The sequence below is a fragment of the Bos taurus genome, chromosome 29 (genome assembly GCF_002263795.3).
Source record: "Bos taurus isolate L1 Dominette 01449 registration number 42190680 breed Hereford chromosome 29, ARS-UCD2.0, whole genome shotgun sequence".
In the NCBI taxonomy this organism is placed as follows: domain Eukaryota; kingdom Metazoa; phylum Chordata; class Mammalia; order Artiodactyla; family Bovidae; genus Bos; species Bos taurus.
The window spans coordinates 26,202,071-26,223,194 of NC_037356.1; the positions used below are offsets into that span (position 1 = coordinate 26,202,071).

Sequence of the window (21,124 nt, forward strand, 5' to 3'; positions counted from 1 at the left end):
GCTCAGAGCTGTAAGCAAGGTTCGTAGGTTTCCTGGACTTGAGTGGCACAAGGCAGGGGTATGAGAATACAATACAGCACATGATACATTGAGAAAGAGTCGGTATTGACAGTAAATGCTGGGACGGGGAAAGACTGGTATGGGCTAAAGGGAAGTCTGGAACAGAATTCATTGATAGGGAAAGAGATGTCAGCTAGGTCTTTGAAGATTTGATTTGGTGGGAAGCATATTTTAAGTTGGAAAAAGAGCTAAAATGAAGGTAAAGGTTTGAAGAGGTGACAGAGAAAGCTACTGGGTTCTTTCAGTCTTTATTTAATTGTTATTGATTAGTCAGAACCATTATACTTTAAAGAAAAGTGCTATTAAGAAAATAGTTTTTAAAAAATTGAACTAGCAGTATAATTTGTGTGTTGGTTTTAAACTAAATACATTTTTAATTTTCCTTTTCAGTACAAATACAGAGACCTAACTGTACGTGAAACTGTTAACGTTATTAGTTTATACAAAGATCTCAAACCTGTATTGGATTCATATGGTAAGTTTATATATAAAAATATTAAGTTGGAGTTTTCTCTTTTTGTTAATAATTGTAGGTTTTCCATTTTCCTTTTAAGTCTGTTGGTTCTTTTCATTGTAGGACTGAGCCTTTACCTAAAAATGTGTTGGGGGGATAGGAAATTACAAGATCTAATAATACCATCTTATATTTGTTTAGTTATTTTAAGTTTTAAAATACTACTCTAACAAAAATGGTGCAAGTTTAGACCTAGAAGTGATGTTATAGATAATATAGTCCATCATTTCCAGAAATATTATCCATAGTTGTGAAGAATGTTGCTTTGGGGGGTGGGGAGATGGAGGGGATTCTGTGGTTAAGTTTGAATACAGGTTAAACAAAATTAAATGGGTTTCTTTGGAGCAAGATTTCTCAGAACCTTTAATATGTTTGTGTATTTTGTCTTACCAAGAGGGGAGAGAAGATAATACATTGTTCAGTATATTCTAGAGTTAATTAGTGAACCGTTTTTTCTCTCTAGAGCATCTCTTTGTATTCTTAGGAACACATTTTGTAAAATTATATTCTAGACTATTCTTTTCATTTTATAGATGAAGAAAACACTTAAAAACTGTTGTCCTTAATTCTGGTGTAGGTGACGGTTTGTGTCCACTCTCTATTGAGATGAAATGAAGTTGTGATTTAAGTAAGAAATGACAATATTTAGAGGTGTTTTTTAATAGTCTTTTTGGCCCCACCGGTCCTAACATACTCTCTCCAATCCCGTCTCCTTGTGGACAAGGTACCAGGGCCCAGGGAAACCATGCTGCCTTGTGCCTGTAGAGAGGCCCCTGGCAGGGAGTGCAAGGAGCTGAAATTTGTAGCTGAGACTTGCTCTAAACTCTACTCACCCCAAGGGCTTTGTAAAAAGGATCCTGGTAGAGAGGTGGGAGGCAGCAGAGAGGGAATCGGCCCTGAATTTCCTGAGCAGTCATGAACCGGAAGTTCTCTCTCACACGAAGGCCCAGCTCTCCCTCCTGTCCACGTGCTGCACTGTGGTGTTTAGAGCTGCAAAAACTCATCTTTCCAAAGTTAGAGTTACTTTTAAAATGGCTTCTCTGGGGGAATAAAGTGACTAAGGCTAGAAAGTTATGGTAAGTGTGTAGTTTTTATTGAATACTGAAAGAATAAGTGATCAAAATTGACAAAGACTGCAGCCTCATTGAACAAATCTTATATAGCTTTGTGTGACTGGACCAAGTCTAAACCATTATCATCAACATGCTTTTAGAGTAAATATAATCCTAGAATTTAATGAAGTAGTCTTTTTAAAACACAAAATCAGAGTTAATTACCTCATAGGGTATAAGTGTCAATAGTAGATAAAAGAACTGAGGTCAACAGTATAGTTCTGTGTTCTTGCACTGTACATTATAGCCCTTTCCCATGTAGTACAGGGTTAATTCCAAATTGTTGCAAATAATAGCTGTCCATGGAATACAGATTATGTACCCTAGTTATTCAGTCAATTATAGATAGGAAAACTTGTGTGATGTGAGAAATACTTGTATTAAAAGATGTCCATATTTGTGAAAATCTTTTTTCCTTTTTATTACTGTGGGATACTACATTGGGATTGAAAATGACAGTGAGTGGGAGTGAACATCTGAGAAATCTAAAATTTAATGCTATTAGGTTAATATTTGTGGAAGTGAAAGCATTAGTCGCTCAGTCGTGTCCCACTCTGCAGCCCTATGGACTGTAGTCCACCAGGCTCCTCTGTCCATGGAAGTCTCCAGGCAAGAATAATGAAATGGGTAGCCATTCCCTTTTCCAGGCGATCTTCCTGACCCAGGAATCAAACCCAGGTCTCCTGCATTGCAGGTGGATTCTTTATCATCTGAGCTACCAAGGCAGCAATTAATAGTGATTTTTAAGTAATCTTATAATCATGTTGGTTGAAGACCCAGAGCTCTTATTTATTGATACTATAGCATTCACATATATTTTCCCAAGTAATTCATAGTATCTTTACTCTTTCAAAAGCTGATCCCATTAAGTGAATCAACAAAAGATTATTTGTTATTGGACAAAATGTTTGAACATTAGCAGGTTTGTCCCTTTCAAGAGTAGTAATGCATTGTAGCCATTGTTTCTGAAAGAATAACTTACGTAAGAGTATCTGTCAAAATGCTTATTGATTAACTCAGTATTCTCACCTTTCAGTTTTTAATGATGGCAGTTCCAGGGAACTAATGAACCTTACTGGAACAATTCCTGTGCCTTATAGAGGTAAGTGTCTTGTGTGATTTATGTTTCTAGCATAGATGCATTTTAATTCCATACTTAGTTGCCAAAGAATTGTAAGTAAATTAAGCTTGCTTTCTCATGACTTTCATGATAATATAGAGACTTTCACTTCTAATTGAAGTTCATTTGCCAGCAGCCCCTAATATTTTCGGCTTCCTTACAAAGCTTCCTTCCACCACCACCTTCCTTACAAAGATATATCAAGTAGTGCCTAGGAGCACTGGAGAGTTTTGTTTCAGAGAATCTTAGAACTAGAAAGGGATCTTGGCTGCCTCCTAGTTCAGCCTCCCACCCTATTCAAACTTACCTGACAATGGGAAGCTGTGTAATGTAGTGACTAAGATAGAGGCTTAACAGTCAGGGCAGAGTAGGGTGTTAGTTCTTGCTTTGTAATCAGTTAGCTTTGTGGTGAATCTTAGTCACTTCAGTTGTATCTGACTCTGCGACCCCATGGACCATGGCCCTCCAGGGTCCTCTGGGATTCTTCAGGCAAGAATACTAGAGTGGGTTGCCATTTCCTTCTCCAGTGATAAAGTATGAAGTGAGTGAAGTCGCTCAGTCGTGTCCGACTCTTTGCAACCCCATGGACGGTAGCCTACCAGGCTCCTCCGTCCATGGGATTCTCCAGGCAAGAGTACTGGAGTGGGTTGCCATTGCCTTCTCCAAGCTTTGTGGTAGTGGTCATCTATAATCTATAGCATTTGTATAATGGTCCTAACTCAAAGAATAATTAATTTGTAATAATATATATTGTAAAGGACTTAGCTCAGAGACTGGTATATAATAAAGAGGTACCAAAATTAGCTATTATCTATGGTTGTAATGTTAATGAAGGATAATTACATCTCTTAGCCAGTCAGCCACCCTCTGCTAAAATACTTAAAGCGATAACGGAGCATTCAGCTTCATAAGCAGCTGTTCTGTTTTTGTTGGTTGTTTCTTGTGACTAGTTAAGGCCTGTAACCTACCCACTGATCTTATATAGTACCTGCTATGCGTAGGGGTTAAGGGCTAGGGATATAAACGTGAACAAAAGATGTACTGTCTCTGGAAGAACATACACAAATAGAGGAAATGGGGAATAAATAGATATTTATACTATTCTATACCTGCTATAGAATAATAAAATATATGCTGTGAGATTATAGAGGAGAACAGGAACATACAGGAAGGTCATCCAAGAAATGATGTTCAAACTTAATATTAGGGATGAATCAACCATTCAGAGGGAAAAAACACTTGGGCATCAGCATTTCATAGAGCAAGTATGAGTAAAATGCAGGATAGCTGACTTTGCCTTTACCCCAGGAAGTAAACTCTGGTGAGGAAATAGGTATGAGTGAGAGTAGGAGGCAGAAAACTTGTATAGACATAATTAAAAGCATTATTTTTTCTTCCAGTTTTATTGAGATATAATTGATAATAGCATTGATAAGTTTAAAGTATACAGTGAAATGATTTGATTTCATACATCAAAAAATGATTACCACAGTAAGTTTAGTAAACATACATCATGTCTTACAGATACAATTAGAGAAATAGAAAAAAAATATTTTCCTCTTGTGATGTGTACTCTCAACTTTCATATATAACATAAAGCAGTGTTCATGGCATTTATCATGTGGTACATTACTTTCCTAGTACTTATTTTATGATCTGGAAGTTTGTACCTTTTGATACCTTCCTATAATTCACCCTTCCCCCCAGCCCTCACCTCTGATAACCACAAATCTGATCTCTTTTTCTATGTTTGCTTATTTGTGCGTGTATGAAGGATAATTCACCTATAACACTATGTTAGTTTTTGTTACACAACACAGTGATTTGATATTTTTGTGCATTTCAAAGTGATCATTGTGATAAGTCTCGTTACCATCTGTCACCATACAAATCATTACATAATTATTGACTTTCCCCTCACTATACATTTTCATACCCATGATTCATTTATTCTGCAGCTGGAAGTTTGTACCTCTTGATCTCCTTCACTTATTTCTCCCTCCCCACTTTTCTCCCGTCTGGCAACTGCCTATTTGTTCTTTGGATCTATGAATCTGTTTCTGTTTAGTTTTGTTTGTTCATTTGTTTTGTTTTTTCAATTCCACTTGTAAGTGAGGCCATACTTTATTTGTCTTTCTCTGTTTGACTTATTTCAGTTAACATAATACCCTCTGGGTCCATCCATGTTGTCACAAGTGGCAAGATTTCGTTCTTTTTTATGGCTCAGTATTACTTCATTGTGTATCTGTATACCACATCTTTATCCATTCATCTATTAGTAGGTACTTAGGGTGCTTCCATATCTTGGCTATTGTAACTAATGTTGCAGCTTTCCAAATTAGTATTTTAATTTTCTTCAGATAAATACTCAGAAGTAGAATTGCCGAATCGTATTTTGTTCTGTTTTTCTGTTTTTCCTTTTTGAGGAATCTCCATACTGTTTTCCACGGTGGCTGCACCAGTTTGTATTCCCACCAACAGTGCACAAGGGTTCCCTTTTTTATGTGCATTTTATCTAAACTAAACCTCTGTTCCCTCACCATTTTTTTATATGGCATAGTTCTTAAGCCTGAGTAATTCTGGAGAAAGCATCATTTTCACAAAGCAAAGAATTCTAGGTGGTGGAAATAAAGTTATGTTTCATGTATTAAGATGTACCCTTGTGGGGGTTGGGGGGGGTCATTGTAGAAGTACTTTTGAATAAAAAAATAAACCCACAGTCCTATTACTGATTTTTTTCAAGTGAAATGTATATATGTATACTTTTACGAAGTACCACTGTTTCTAAGAAGGGGACATATATCTGAATTGTTAGGTGATTCAGATGATTGCTTGGGACATTGGGCTTTGAGCTTGGTAAGAAAAGTCTTTGATTTATGTTCAGTATATTAACTCTATTGGATCCTTTGAAACACTGTTCATTTTGACTATATGTAGGCAGATTTCTCAACTGAGAGAGATTCTATTTCATAAAGCAAAGAGAAGGAGATGACATCATTGATTTTGAAACTACCTCTGAAAAGCCATTCATTGGTCAGGCTGTTACCAATAGTTACCATCTGTTTGACATTTGGGTTAGGTTTTACACAGTCTGACTTTTGGCATGGGAGTTTCAAGTCCAGTGTATATCCCTTTCTGGTAGAACGCCATTGTCTCTGGTCTTTCCAGGAAATTTTAGTAACTGAAGTGACAGAAGTCAAATAATAAAGAATGGCTTGAACCAAAAGATAATTTGTGAATAATATGTTTATAGCTGTAAGCTCACACTGGTAGAGTAGTGATCAGTTAACTCCTTAATCCAGCTCTTGTATTTTACAAACTGAAGATTTGAGAAATTGATCTTAAACAGACTTTGAAGCATAAACTATTTGTTGTGATTTTTTTCTTTTAAAGTGTTGCTTAGTTGTAGCTCTTTCTTGCTTACCTACTAAACCATTAGAGTAACTGAAGTTTCTCTTTCTCTTTCAGGTAATACATACAATATTCCAATCTGCCTGTGGCTGCTGGACACATATCCGTATAATCCCCCTATCTGTTTCGTTAAGCCTACTAGCTCAATGACTATTAAAACAGGAAAGCATGTGGATGCTAATGGGAAGATATATCTTCCTTATCTACATGAATGGAAGCACGTAAGTATTAATGGTGTTCTGTGAATTTGTTGTATTGTATATTTTGTTCACTAGCATCTACTTTATGTTAACATTCAAGGAGGATAAATTCATTTAAGATCACTAATCACTGAGCTTGAAAAAGGCTCTTTGAAAGAAACATGTCTTGTATTTTTATAGAGCTTGGTAGTTACAGAATACGTGTAGTCACTATTTTGTTTGCTTGAGTTGAACCTTTAAGAATAGATAGAATTCACATATGGGGAATACATTTTAAAAAGTAGTATTCTTTGGCATGTATTTGTGAAACTGTTCAAATCTCATTACTCAAAGTGTTCCAGTCAAGAAGTAATAGGAAGAAACTTTTGATGGTTTAGCTCTGACAATTTCTATCCAAAATATTGCTAAAAAAGCCAAACAAAGTAGAACCAACATCTGTGGAATGCTTTGCAGAACAGTGAGACAATTAGGACTTGAAGGGCCAAGATCCTATGAAGAAGGAAACTGCAAAAAGATGAATCAACCTTCTGCCAGTTTTCCCTAGGAGTATTTACTGATTTTTGGTGCAAGGTGAGAGGCTGAGAATCTGGGCGGAAGGCCTTAGCTAGAGGCAAAGACTGCAAAGTTTCTAACAGTCTCCTAGAGCTCAAAAGACAACAGTTGTTGCTCTGTCTGCTAGGTACCCAGTATTTTAGGAGCCAAGAATTTAGGAGAAAAGGAAGCTACAAAGAAGTGAGCCAGATACAATCTGAGTTTCCCACTCAAGACATTTGCAGAATTCCTAAATTTCAAAGACACGATGTTAAAAAAGCTAAGCAGAGAGCCTCTGAAAAACACAGCCAAGTTCTCAGCAGTCTTAGGTTGTGGGAGCAGTAGGAGTTCAAAACCTTATCAAGGAGGATGAGAGAAGTCGCTCAGTCGTGTCCAACTCTTTACAACCCTATGGACTGTAGCCTACTGGGCTCCTCCATCCATGGGATTTTCCAGGCAAGAATACTGGAGTGGGTTGCCATTTCCTTCTCCAGGGGAAGTTCCCGACCCAGGGACCAAACCCAGGTCTCCTGCATTGTAGGTAGACACTTTACTGTCTGAGCCACAAGGGATGGGTAGAAGTAAATACCCTAAATTCTTAGTTGGCATGCTGGAGGAACACACCCTGTGAGTGAGAACTCAGGGCAGAATGAGCCCTGTAAAACTCCAGCCTTGAATCTGCTCAGCCCCTGACTATATTAAGGTGATTTTCCACACTTATCTGCCAGCGGTAAGATAAAGTGAACTTTGGCTGGAGGAAGATAGTATATAGAACCTGTGTAATTATTCATGAACAGTGTCAAGCATACAATATAAAATTATCAAGTACATCAAGAGATAGGGCATAGAGTGGGGGAAAAAGACACTAGAAACAGGCACTACCCTCAGGTAACCCAGTTATCAGACAGAGACTTGAAAATGATTATGACTAATGTGTTCAAGGTGGAGAACTATATTAGGTATAATTATATTAAAAATGAACCAAATAGAAATCTTAGAACTGAAAAATAGAATAATAGAAATTTAAAAAAATAAAAAAACTAAAATTTAAAAAAACTCAATAGGTGGGTTAGTAGCAGATTGGACTCAGCAGAATAGAGAATCAATGAACTGGCATATGAATACTTTATATTTTTAATGCTAGAGACCTAGAAATAAACCTTACAAAAGATGTACACATCTATTACAGAGAAAATTTTAAATTTTATTGAAAGACACTGAAGAAGACTTAAGTCAAAAGAAAGAAAACCTTATTCATGGATTGGAAGATTCAGTATTATATAGACTCTTCAGTTAGTAGTATATCTACAAACTGAACTGTTCTCCTAAGAGAAGCTTTTGTTTCTTTGTGTATTTGTTAATTTTGTGAACTTGATAAGCTGAATCTAAAATTTATATGGAAATGCAAAAGATTGAGAATACCCAAGAAGAATAAGATGGAAAGGACTTGCCCTATAGATATCAAAATGTCTTTTAAAAAACTAGTAATTAAGATGGCTTGGAATTGTCAGAGAAGTATTCAAATGGATAGATGGAACATAATAAATAACCCAGAAAAAAAGATCCACTGTGCAGGCATATGTTGGAGACATTGCAGACTTGATTCCAGACCATAGCAATAAAGTGAATATTGCAATAAAACGAGTCCCATGAATTGCATGGTTTCCCAATGCATATAAAAGTTATGTTTACACTGTGCTGTAGTTTCTGAAGTGTGCAATAGTGTTAGGTCAAAAAAACCAATGTTGATACCTTCATTAAAAAAAAAAAACTATTGTATACTATAACAAACCATAATAGAATATGAAAAAGAATATGTATAATTGAATCACATTGCTATACAGCAGAACTTAACAGAACAATGTAAATCCAGTATACTTCAAAAAAGTTTTTAAAAAATATTTTAAAATATTTTAATATTGTTAAAAAATGTTAACTATTATCTGACAACACAGGGTTGCAACAAACCTTCAATTTTTAAAAATTGCAGTATCTGCAAAACACAGTAAAGCTAAGCACAGAAAAAAAAAAAAAAGTTATGCCTAAGTATAAACACTTAATGTATAACAGTGATGGTATAGAAGATCACTGGGAATAAGATTAAGAACTTCAGTAGTGGAGTTGGGACAAATTCCTATTTGTATCATATACAAAAATTAATTTCAGATAGATTGTGAAAAGCAGAAATGTAAAACTTAATATAGGAGACTGCCTTCATGATCTGGTAATAGGTGGGGTTTTTTTAAAGAAGATGTAAAACTTTTACTATAAAGGAAAAGACTAAATTTTACCTTGAGTTTATGCAAATTAAGGACTTCTGTTCATTAAACACACATTAAAAAGTGTGAAAAGACTAACCATAAACTGAAAGAATATACTTATCACCTACAGTATAATATCCAGAACATAAAAATAACTTTGGGAATTATAAAAAGAAGGAAGCCCAATAGAAAAATAGATGAAACTATTGGATAAGTATTTCACAAAAAATCCTAATGGCCAATAAATACATATATAGAAAGATTTTAATCCTGCTAGTGGAGAGGGAAATATATAATAATTTAAAATCATGAGATACCATTACATGTCCATTAAATTTTCACTCCCAGTTGACCATACCAAGAGTTAGAGAGGATGTGGAACAAAGAGAACTCTTAGGCCCACTGATGGAGGTTTACACGGCTGCTCGAGATCAGTTTGGCTTCACCTGGTAACGTTAGCTGTAAGTGCCCGAGCCCTGTGTCCTAGCAGTTCTACGCCTTGGTTCTGCTTTACACTAGAGCAGCGTTTCTCAACGTCAGTGCTGCTGGCGTTGTGAGCTGGGGGTTGGATAATTCTTTACTGTAGAAAGGCTGTCCTGTTCATTACAGGATATAGGATCCCTGCCTGTTATCCGCAAGATGCCAGTAGCATGGCACAGTTGTGACAACTGTAAATGTCTCTGCTGCTGCTAAGTCACTTCAGTCGTGTCCAACTCTGTGGGACCCCATAGATGGCAGCCCACCAGGCTCCCCCATCCCTGGGATTCTCCACTGGAGTGGGTAGACATTTCTAATATTCATTAGGAGGCTAAAATAGCACCCCTAGTTGAAAACCACTGCACAAGAGTAAACCTTGCACATATATACTAGGAAACATAGCAAGAATGTTCATGACAACATAAATAGTCCATATGACTCTTAGCAGTATAGAAGCATGAATAAAGAAGTTGTATATTCACTTAGTAGAATACCATACAGTGATCAAAATGAATTTATAATTATATTCTTGAACAAGAATGTATCTTACAAACATTGCTGAAATAAGTCTGAATAGAATACACAGTTTGATTTAATTCATACAAAGTTCAGAAATAGGAAAAATTAAACATACTGTTTAGAAAATTGTTTATAAGATATACTATGTTTAAAGAAAAGAATGATTATCCACTAAGTCAGAAAAGTGGGTAACTATAGATAGATGGGAATGCAGTCCAGAACTTATAAGTTACTGGCAATCTTCTGCTTCATAACTTGGATGATGGCTACAAAAATATTTCCTTTATGGTTTCTCTTTAAAGTTATATTTGTTTTATGCTTTTATCTATGTATGATATATTCCGCAGACCTAACAAGACATAACAGTAGCTAACTTTGGCATGGTATTCAAGGTTATATCATGGAAGATCCTGATTTTTAGCTACAAATTTTGTCCTTTAATAAGCAGTTGGGAGTCATTTTAGATGTTTGAACAAGAGTAGGGTATTAACTACAGTGATTATCAGATATAATATCTGAAGTGCACTAGATAAATAAATAAATTAGTTTTCTGACTGAAAAATCACTAGTTGCTCTAAAACATTCTAGAAACTTAACACTAGAAATTTCTTGCCCACACAATAGTCCACTGGGAGTGTTCCTTGCTGGCAGCCAGCTTTCCTTCACTAGAGCTTCAGGCGCCAGGCTCTTTCCAGTTTGTGGTGCCACCACCTTCCAGGGCTTCAGAGTCCTCTGCATCAACGAAGACAAGCAAGGAGGGACTAGTGAAGGACTGCCTTCCTTATGCACCTTGGCTTAGAAGTTAAATCTCTTCTGCTTATGGTCCGTTAGTAAAATCTAGTTGCAAGAGAGACTGGAAAATGCAGTTACTGCATAAACAACTGATTCTCAGCAACAACTCTGTATTAGGGGCGAGGAGCATGAACTTCTATAGAAAATCCTCTCAATCATAGCAAAGAAGTAAAACTAGAAGCCACACAGAAGGCTGTTGCAGGAGTCTAGCATACAGAAGATGAATGAGGGCTGCTGTCATTTATCTTGATCTTACCAATTGCTTATTAATCTTAATTCTGAACATATATACTGCTTGGAATGTAAAATTAACCTTTTTATTGTTTTCTGGAAAAGCAGACAGAAAGGGAGAGGGAAGGAAGCAGTTTTGCTCTTTGCAGGTTTTCAATAGGAAAGCAGTTTTATAAAGATATGTTTCAGTTGACCTTTAGGCATTTGAGCTAAAATAAACTAATATTCTTGCTATTTTTTTGGTATCCTTCCTGTATTATTCCGAATTAGTCATTTGTCATTCTGAAATATTAATGACCTGTTGCTTTATAATAGGCCTGGAAGTAGATATAAACAATTCATTTTCCTTCCTTCAAGAACTAACATGAAAGGAATGGTATGATAATTAAAATAAACCTTATCTTGACAAAATGATGGTTATGAGACTGTATAAATGAAGTAGTTATTCATACTACAACATGAGTGAGCCTTTGAAATTAATATGCTAAGTGAAAAAAGTCAGACACATATTATATTATTCCATTTACATGAAATATTCAGAGTAGGCAATCCATTGACAAAATAGATTAGTGGTTACCAGGGGCTGGAGGGAGGGGGAAATTGGAAGTGATCACTAATAGGTACAGATTTCTTTTGAGGATGATGGCAGTGTTCTGAATTAGATAGTGATGATAGGGGGAAAAAACCCACTGAACTGTATACCTTTAGATGGTAAATTTTATGCTATATCTCAGTTTTTAAGTTGCATGATTTTAAAATCATTTTATGAGTTAGTCTGGGAGTTTTCTTGGACTAAAAGTAAGAGATTACATTTCGTGGTTCTCAACAGCAACCCCACACACACACCAGCCATGGTCTCTAGCCCACTCTCTTCAGTGCTACACAGGTACTTCACATGCTTGCTCCCAGCCTCAGCGTGTAAGTTCACAGACATACATAAGAAAGATATTGGACTAGTGAGAATCAGTAAGTTTTCATAAGAAGCTTTCTGAAATGTTATCTGTTGTCATTGACCATATTTGGGACAGAAGTAAACAAAATTGATGCTTAGGAAAGTTGAAAACAGGTAGTAAATTCTTCTGTTAGGAGAAGGAAAGTTATGAAGATGGTTAGCTGATCAAGATCATTGAGTAATCCTTCAGAACTTGATGAACTCATGAATAAAGTATATGAGATGAGCTACACACAAAATATAGTAAGGGGTGGAAACGGGATCATCAGATAAGTCAGTTTGAACGACTTTGCCTAGCATAGTTTGTCTTAAATTAGTGATCAGTAGATATTTGAGAAAAAGTTTAGCAGCCTTTATGGGATACAGCACTCTCTTTGTAACTATGGTATTAGAAGGAAAGATCCTTTAACAATTTGTATCTTCTGTACAACAATCTAGTAATTTCTAAGATGGAGTCTACTTATAATTTAAGAAATTCTAGTACTATCTTTAATAAAAATTAGTTGAGGAACATGTGTTTTCAAAGGCCTTAAATAATATTTGTGACTAGTGCTTACATCTGTACCTAAATTTGTACCAGAATCCTTAATTTGTTCTCTGGAAATATAATAAATCTTGGTTAGCTGTATGGAGTCACATGAAGAACACTACTATCTGAACTTTGCAGTATAGTGCTTTTGCTAGTGCTGGTTTTCTATACATAAAACAGCAGCCTTGCTACACATAAATAATAAGAAATCACATAGCTCTCTGTTAATTAAATGTAATTTTCACATTTGGAGTCCTACAAAGAAAATTGTGGAGCTAAGTTGAAAACAGATAACCAGCCAGACATTTCCTGTTTACCAAAAATTAAATCTGTAACTGCCTTAAATTTGTTTTCCATTTTTAGCCACAGTCAGACTTGTTGGGGCTTATTCAAGTCATGATTGTGGTGTTTGGAGATGAACCTCCGGTCTTCTCTCGTCCTACTGTTTCAGCATCCTATCCACCATACCAGGCAACAGGGCCACCAAATAGTAAGTAGAATTGAGATTTGATTTTCAAACTCATATAAACTAAAGAAAACAGAAAATCTTGTAAAAGAATTTTTTTTTTAATGACTTCCCTTTGCTTTTTTAGCTTATCAAGTTAGTGGATTTTTTGGAGGTATTCTGAGGCCCCACATCTGCATGTACAGATTCCCAACAAAGACTGGCATTTGGGCTTTCGTTTGTGGGTAGAAATCTAACTATGGGTGTGCTGGATTCCAAAATGGAGAAGAAAGAGTGCTGGAATAGAGCTGGAATTTTTTTTTTAATTATGCATGCCATGGAATAGCTTTATTTGATCAATTTGGAGGCAGATACAACTTGAAAGGCAATCTGACCTCTCCTTTTCTTTGCAACTCCAGGATCAGTGTTGTAGATAATAATTATAAAATCAACTATATCATTCATGTTCAGCTATTCTGGGTATACACAATGACCTTCTAGCTCTCAGCTTTCTTCTCTTGAGTACAGCCAATTCATTTTACTTTGAGTCCAGGGGATGGGGCATGGAGTCAGTATCAATTCTCCCCTAATTGGTGTACATTATCTCTATTATTTCTGGTATTTTTTTTTTTAATAATTCTTACTGATACTTTAAAATCACCATAGATAATTGAGAGTTGGTTGTACTTGTTTTGATTTTACTAAACCTGTTTACTGTGTTTTGAGCTGTGGTTTGTTTGTTTTAACAGACTTTGTTTACTATTATAATTAACCAAATTTATTTGTCTTATAAGTTAGATTACATGAACTTTCATTTTCCTTCTGCTGAAAATTATCCTCTTCCTCTTTAATTCATTCTATCTTGAGTAGCATCTTGACTCACAAGCTGAATGGGAATCTAAGAGAATTTCCTGAATCCTTTTCCTTCCCTACTTTCCCAGAAAAAGTTTGGTTGTAGCATTTTGTAGCTCCTTTAATAAAGTAGATTCTAGGGATTCTTTTGGTCCAGAAATTTGTTTTCATCTTAATAAATTCTGTTGATTTTAATATACAAGATTAATCTTGCCCATCTAAGTTTGAAATGCCAAATATTTCCTAGCTCATCATTCATATTTATTTGCTCAAATAACACAGCCAGTGACCACTTAACGATAAAGGTAAGAAAGTTAGTCTCCTACTCAACACGTTTTTCCTAAATTTCTTCTAGTTTTATATTAACATTGGAAGTGCAGCACTCTAGAAAGAGAGCTCACTAAATAGATTACTGTTACAGTTCCATTTTGTACTCACTCACTGTAAATCACTAAACAGTCTAGAGCTAATATATGTGAATTACTCAGAGACCAACTTACTGTCTACCCATTACAGTTTCAATACTTTTTATACATTTAAATAATATTCTTTATTATTAGGTATGACTGCAAAGAAATGAAGGTCTAAATAGACATCAAGGAATAGCCCACAAATTTGGATCCATACTTAAACAAATACGATCTTCTAGTTGAAAAATTATGTACTTCTATTATTATTATCATCATTATCTTTAAATATTTTTGATCTTTGGTAGAAGTCACACCAAAAAAGTGTGCTATGGCCAAACCTCATTTTTTTGACAGTAATAGTCAACACTTAATCAGTGGTAACTGTGAGACACAGCTAAACACTTCGTATTAGTTCTTATTTAATCCTTATATATGTTATGCTTATTTGTATTCCATTTTATTTTAGCCCTGAAATTATTTCATCTCATTATCTGCTTCCTTATCAGTCTTGGACTCAGATAACTTTTGTTGTTTCCCAAAATCAAAATTTGAAGAGTTTGGTCAAATTAATAGCTTTGCAGAACCTTAGAAAAGGAAAATTACTTATGATTATGAGAAAATTGCTTATAATGGTGAAATGTCATTTATATGTGTGCGAGAGAAACTAACGTGGAGAGAGAAACTAGTAAGTGACTGTACATGTTGCTGATACCTAACAGTAGCCGGCCTCATCATTTGATGTTCATAAAGATCAACCGTGTTTTGACCCGGGAAGAAGAAATATTTTATGAGATTTAGCAGTTGTGACATTTTGGAAGGTGTTTTCCCTTTCTGAAATAGCATTAAACATCATCCTTAGCTTCATTTTTCTTAAGAAAAAATTTACTTCTGACACCTATAGATTCAACTTAACAAGAACACTATGAACACTGATACTTGGAGATGTAAGCTCAGCAACTCTGATAAAGACTTTAAGGCCTGTAGTCAGAGCCCAGCAAGCTTTTCCCATCTACTTGCATTATGTACTCCAAAAATTTATTTCTCGAAGGTTCTGCCTCTCTTCAAGCCTTTGTATACTATTCATCTACTCGATCACTCTTCTTTACCACCATGTCCTATGTTGAAATTAGCTACCTCCTATATGATCCCGTATATAACACTCTGTACTCACCCTGTCATAACAACTTGTCCCTCTGTATTGATATTCCTTTGTTTATCTCATAAGACTATAAGCAGCTTGAGGCCAGGAAGTCTTTTTTTTTTTCAATCTGATACCTTTCATAGGAAGGCACTAAAATATTTATTGATTGAATTAATAGCTAATTCATCATTATATTCAGTGAGAAAAATTTCATTGAGGATAATTTGATTCTCAGACAAGTCATTTCCAGTTAAGGCTGAAATTCTCTTTTTCTTCTTCAGTGTTGGTTAGCTTCTTGGCACCACTGACTAGCTTCTATATCATTAGTGTTCTCTTTAAAATGTATATAAAACATTCTTTAAGCATACTAGCTTTGAACCCCTTAGTATTCCCCCTTAGTATTTCCAAGCTTTTGTTTGTTTTGTTTTAACTAATTGAGGTGAGTATAAGTTTTGTGTAGGACTTCTTAATAGTAATCTGAAGTCTTTTAAAATCTTCACTCAAGCCAACAAAACCAACTGTGCTAATTGGTCAACATAATCTTGTAAGAAATATCAAAAGATATCTTAGATATAATAAAGAGGTCACTTTGTAAGAAGCTGACCTTAGACCCCTTCCTCCAAATTCCAAACTGAATTGACTCCTGTCTCTCAGATTGTAGGCTCCTTTAGGCTTAAAGAGCTAACCAAGTTGACCTGTTGGCCAGTTATTCCTTGTTGGGAATGTGTGTTGGGATATGTCATGTGTGTTGTCATAACTCATGTTTAATGCTTTTAGAATTATGTGATTTGAAGATATTTATTAGCTGTAGTAAAGAACTAATATGGATGGAGTATTTGTTTTTTTGGCAAGATTTGAATTCTTTACCTGTATGAAATTTTGCTGTGGTTTGATGGTGATGTAAGTCTTATTTAATAACCTGTATATCCAGGACTGTGCATATTATTTTAAAATGTTAAAATTTATTTTTAGCTTCCTACATGCCAGGCATGCCAAGTGGGATTTCTGCATACCCATCCGGGTACCCTCCCAATCCCAGGTAATGAAAAAATATCTTTTGAATAATTGTTTTAGAAATTCTGTTAGATCTAGAATAAAATAATGGGTTGCAATTTAATGGAAGGTAAAACTCAGTTTATTGGTGAAATTTTATGGTATGTACATAGTTGAACAGGAGTTTTTTCCATTCTAAGGAAATGCAGCTCTATTCTGTTTACAGAGAGAAAAGGAATGGGAAATGACGATAATCTTGATTAGTTTTGGACCTTGAAATCTTTGCTTCTTTACTTTTGAGAACGCTGTATATCCGTTGTAAATAGCTGAAAGGTTAGTGGAATACTAATTATGATGAATTCAGCCATGGAGAAAAATATTTTAATATCCTTTTTAAAAAACTGACCTTTTCTGTAAACTATAGGGAATGAATTAATAGTTCATATGATGGGTTCACTCTTGTCCCCATGATATTTATTTATTCAGTTCATAGACTACTCTTTATTCAGTTTATTGCCAACCTTTATTACCCATATGATGGTAATATTATAGAAGTAAATTAATAGTAAAATCAGTCTGTGAATAATACATGTGAGAAAAATCAGTAAGAAATAATTATTAACCCATGTTTTAAATGTGTCCCTGTTTCAGTGGTAGTCTAGGAGTAGTGTCCACTCCTTGGGGTTAACTTAGAATCCAAGGTAGTCTTGGGACTAGCTTAGAATGCAAGACAGGCCTGCACTTGGTGCCTAGAAGAAATTTACAGCTACTAGAAATTAATAAGAATTACCAAAATTTTAACCCTCAATTCTTCTCAGCTTCAGAAAAACCTCACAAATAAATGCAGCCAAATTTCCTCAACACCTGCCATAAATAAACATATGTATGTACATACCTAATACGCCGGCTCTTATAAGTTAAATTTAGCAAGCATATTTATTTGGGAGCCTTTCTTAGTTCAGGGACTAGCTTAATAAGGTAGTAAATATTCTTTTACATTTAGATGAGTAAGCAGAGACTAGATGAACATCCATCAGAGACAAGAGAGACAGATTCCTGTGGTTGTTATATACAGTAACAGGTTATCAGTTTTAGATTTCTTAAGGCTGTTAATTTTCTGATTAAGTTACAGAAATGGAATTTTGTCTGAAGCCTTTATAATCAACAGTTTCTAGTAAACTAGAATGAACTTCAGGTATATAGGGAATGATTATTAGAAGCACAATAAGGAAATGGACTTCTGAACAATAAAGCCACTTCATAAAAGACTTGTAGATAAAAATGAAGGCTGAAAATATTGACTGTTGACAGAATGTGAATCATATTCACTTAATCTTACATAACCTTCAAAGTGTCTTTTGTAAGGTTATTGGTAAGAAGTTGCTTTTTGAGGCAGCTATTTTTCAAAGATTTAATGGAGTTGTGTGTGTGTGTGATATAACTTTTAATCTCATGACATGCTATGAGTTAAGGGTAACTTTATTAAAATTGGTATCTATATCTTTCAGCATATGAAAGGTCTTGGCAAAAGAGCTTGAGAACCTCTTTCCCTTCTCCCTTTATCCTAAAGGAGAGTTAATAAGTCAATGACTCAGGAATCTGTATTTTTAAAACAGTGAATATGAGAGTATTTATTCTTGTTGTAGAAAGTTGGACTAGATAACCTCTAAGGTCTCTTTCAAATTTTAAGATCTTTTGAAAGTTTTATTTAGCACCTGCAGCATGTATACAAGGGAATTAAAAAATATGTCAAGAATAGTTGTTTCAGTTTTGGTATATATACTAGCAAGCATGTATTATTAGAGTTTCTGATATCAGAAAAGACAGAAAATGGTAAATACTGTGATAAACTGAGCTTTAAAGGAGAGGTCACATCTGATTTGGAGGTGGGAGCTCAGAGGTGGCTTCATACATGAAGGAACTGATTTATGAGGATGACCTTAAGAAGAAAAGAAAGCATTTAGAGGTGGCTGCTGCTAAGTCACTTCATTTGTATCCAACTCTGTGCGACCCCATAGACAGCAGCCCACCAGGCTCCCCCATGCCTGGGATTCTCCAGGCAAGAACACTGGAGTGGGTTGCCATTTCCTTCTCCATTTAGAGGTGGAGGGAGCAGCAAACAGTAATAGCATTTTATAGCTGAGAGGAAACTTATTGGTCATCAAATTCAGCAGCTCATTTATGTAGTCACAGCTATGATATGAAAACAAAAAAAAACCCAGCAAAGAATAAGGAAACACCCTAATATGGCAGGAAAATACAGGATTATGAGTAGGAGAACTGGAAAGAATAAAGGTGCAATTTTCATGGAATATGAGTACTACATGCTAGGAAATCAGAATGGAAAAGTTCTCACAAAATACCTGTTGCTTTCAGTTCTGATATTGTTGGATTGCCTTTAGAAAAACTCACGTTGCTTTCTGCTACTGTGAAGATGGCCCTCAAATAACCAGGGCCAAGGGACTTCCCTGGCAGTTCAGTGGTTAAGACTCTGTGCTTCCGCTGTAAGGGGCATAGTTGATTGGGGCACTAAGATCCTGCATGCTGTGGGGCAAGAAAAAGCAAACAAAAACCACGGCCAAGCAAATGTATTCACTGAATCCAGTGTCATTAATGGAATTTCTGTAGAACTTTGCTTAAATAGACGACTGTAGCTCTAAAACTGGAAAGTCATTAATTTGTAAAACAACAGAATATCCAGCTTAGCTTCCTGGGGTTCTTAAAGATACTGTAGAGTTTGGGCCATCACAGTATTTAATGTTTTCTGTTCTTTTCTTTAGTGGTTACACAGGCTGTCCTTACCCACCTGGTGGTCAGTATCCTGCCACAACAAGTTCCCAGTACCCTTCCCAGCCTCCTGTGACCACTGTTGGTAAGTACCCTTCAAAATTGTGTTTCTGCTCAGAAGGAAATTCAGTCTCCTGTTGTGAAAAGTGCATTTCACTTTTCTTTTTTATTGAGTAAGTTTGACATGTAACGTTGTGTAAGTTTAAGGAGTGCAGTGTGTTATTTTGATAGATTTATATATTATAATGTGATTACATAATTATTGTACACTATTATATTCTATATCCATTATGCTGTGCATTAGATTACTATGGTTTACTGCTGCTGCTTTTGCTGTTAGTCACTAAGTCATGTCTGACTCTTTTGTGACCCCTTGAACTGAAGCCACCAGGCTCTGTCCACGGACTTTCCCAGACAGGAATACTGGAGTGGGTTGCCATTTCCCTAGGGCATCTTCCCAATCCAGGGATTGAATCCACATCTCCTGCATTGTGAGGAGGATTCTTTACCACTGAGCCACCAGGGAAACCCCTATGGTTTATTACTTGTTACAGATTTTTACCCTTAAATACCATCAATTTTATCACCCTCCTCCCATTTCACTTTTATATGTGAATTGTTAGAGTACTCTTTCTTTTTAGAACTAAAGCTCTTAATGGTCAGTGCCCTATACTCTAAATCTTGAAGTGATTTATCATCATATAAATGAGCCTTCTACCAGAGCATAGAAATAAATTTGACTGATTCTTAATCACTTTTTCCTGTGTTTTTATTGGTGAACCTTGTATATGTTGAACTATCAAAAGATTCTTGGGTTTTCCAGCCTGGTTATATGTAAAGATAAATGTGCATTTTTAGGAGAAGAAATCACCATTGGGAAATATGAATGGGTCAGGTAAGACCTATTATTTCTGACCAGTAGTTCTTGCTTTTTTATGTTGCTTATTAGTAGAGTCACCTGAAATGTAATTTTCTTCAACTGAGAAAATGAAAGTGATACAGGAACTTCTGCAGACTCCCACCACCCTTCCTGACTATCTACTACCACCTGTACCACCGTATTTGCCTTTTCCCTACTCTTAAAGAGAATGGGTCTTTCCCATTCTATTGTTTTCCTCTCTTTCTTTGCATTGTTCATTTAAGAAGGTCTTTTCATCTCTCCTTGCTATTCTTGAGAACTCTGCATTCAGTTATAAATATTTTTCCCTTTCTCCCTTGCCTTTCACTTCTCTTCTTCCCTCAGCTATTTGTAAAGCCTCCTCAGACAATCACTTTGCCTTCTTGCTTTTCTTTTTCTTTGGGATGATTTTGGTCACTGTCTCCTGTACAACAATGTTATGAATCTCTTGTCCATTGTTTTTCAGGCACTCTTTCTGCCAACTCTCTTTGGCATCAGTGGTTGGGGCATAGACTTGGATTACTGTCCAACATTAAACCATTAATGTTAAATGGTTGCCTTGGAAACAAACCAAGATCATTTTGTTGTTTTTGAGATTGCACCTAAGTACTGTATTTTGGACTCTCTTGTTGATCATGAGGGCTACTCCATTTCTTCTAAGGGATTCTTTCCTACGGTAGTAGATATAATGGTCATCTGAATTAAATTCGCCGGTTCTCTTCCATTTTAGTCCACTGATTCCTAAGATGTTGATGTTAACTCTTGCCATCTCCTGCTTGACCACCTCCCATTTACCTTGATTCATGGACCTAACATTCCAGGTTCCTGTGCAGTATTGTTCTTTACAGTTTTGGACTTTACTTTCACCACCAGACACATCCACAACTGA

General features: G+C 35.7%; 1 protein-coding gene across 6 annotated transcripts in view; it reads left to right on the plus strand.

Moving 5' to 3' along the window:
• TSG101 (tumor susceptibility 101) overlaps nt 1–21,124 on the plus strand; it is a 41,678-nt gene that overhangs the window by 4,538 nt on the left and 16,016 nt on the right. For 3 of the 6 annotated variants that reach the window (XM_059882808.1, XM_059882809.1, XM_059882812.1), the window contains exons 2-8: nt 451–535; nt 2,723–2,788; nt 6,275–6,438; nt 13,073–13,199; nt 13,303–13,395; nt 16,530–16,596; nt 19,331–19,422. In XM_059882808.1, coding sequence (XP_059738791.1) covers nt 451–535; nt 2,723–2,788; nt 6,275–6,438; nt 13,073–13,199; nt 13,303–13,395; nt 16,530–16,596; nt 19,331–19,422 — 694 coding nt within the window. The remainder of the gene's footprint in view (nt 1–450; nt 536–2,722; nt 2,789–6,274; nt 6,439–13,072; nt 13,200–13,302; nt 13,396–16,529; nt 16,597–19,330; nt 19,423–21,124) is intronic. The other 3 variants (XM_059882811.1, NM_001097995.2, XM_059882810.1) reach the window with 2 other exon arrangements.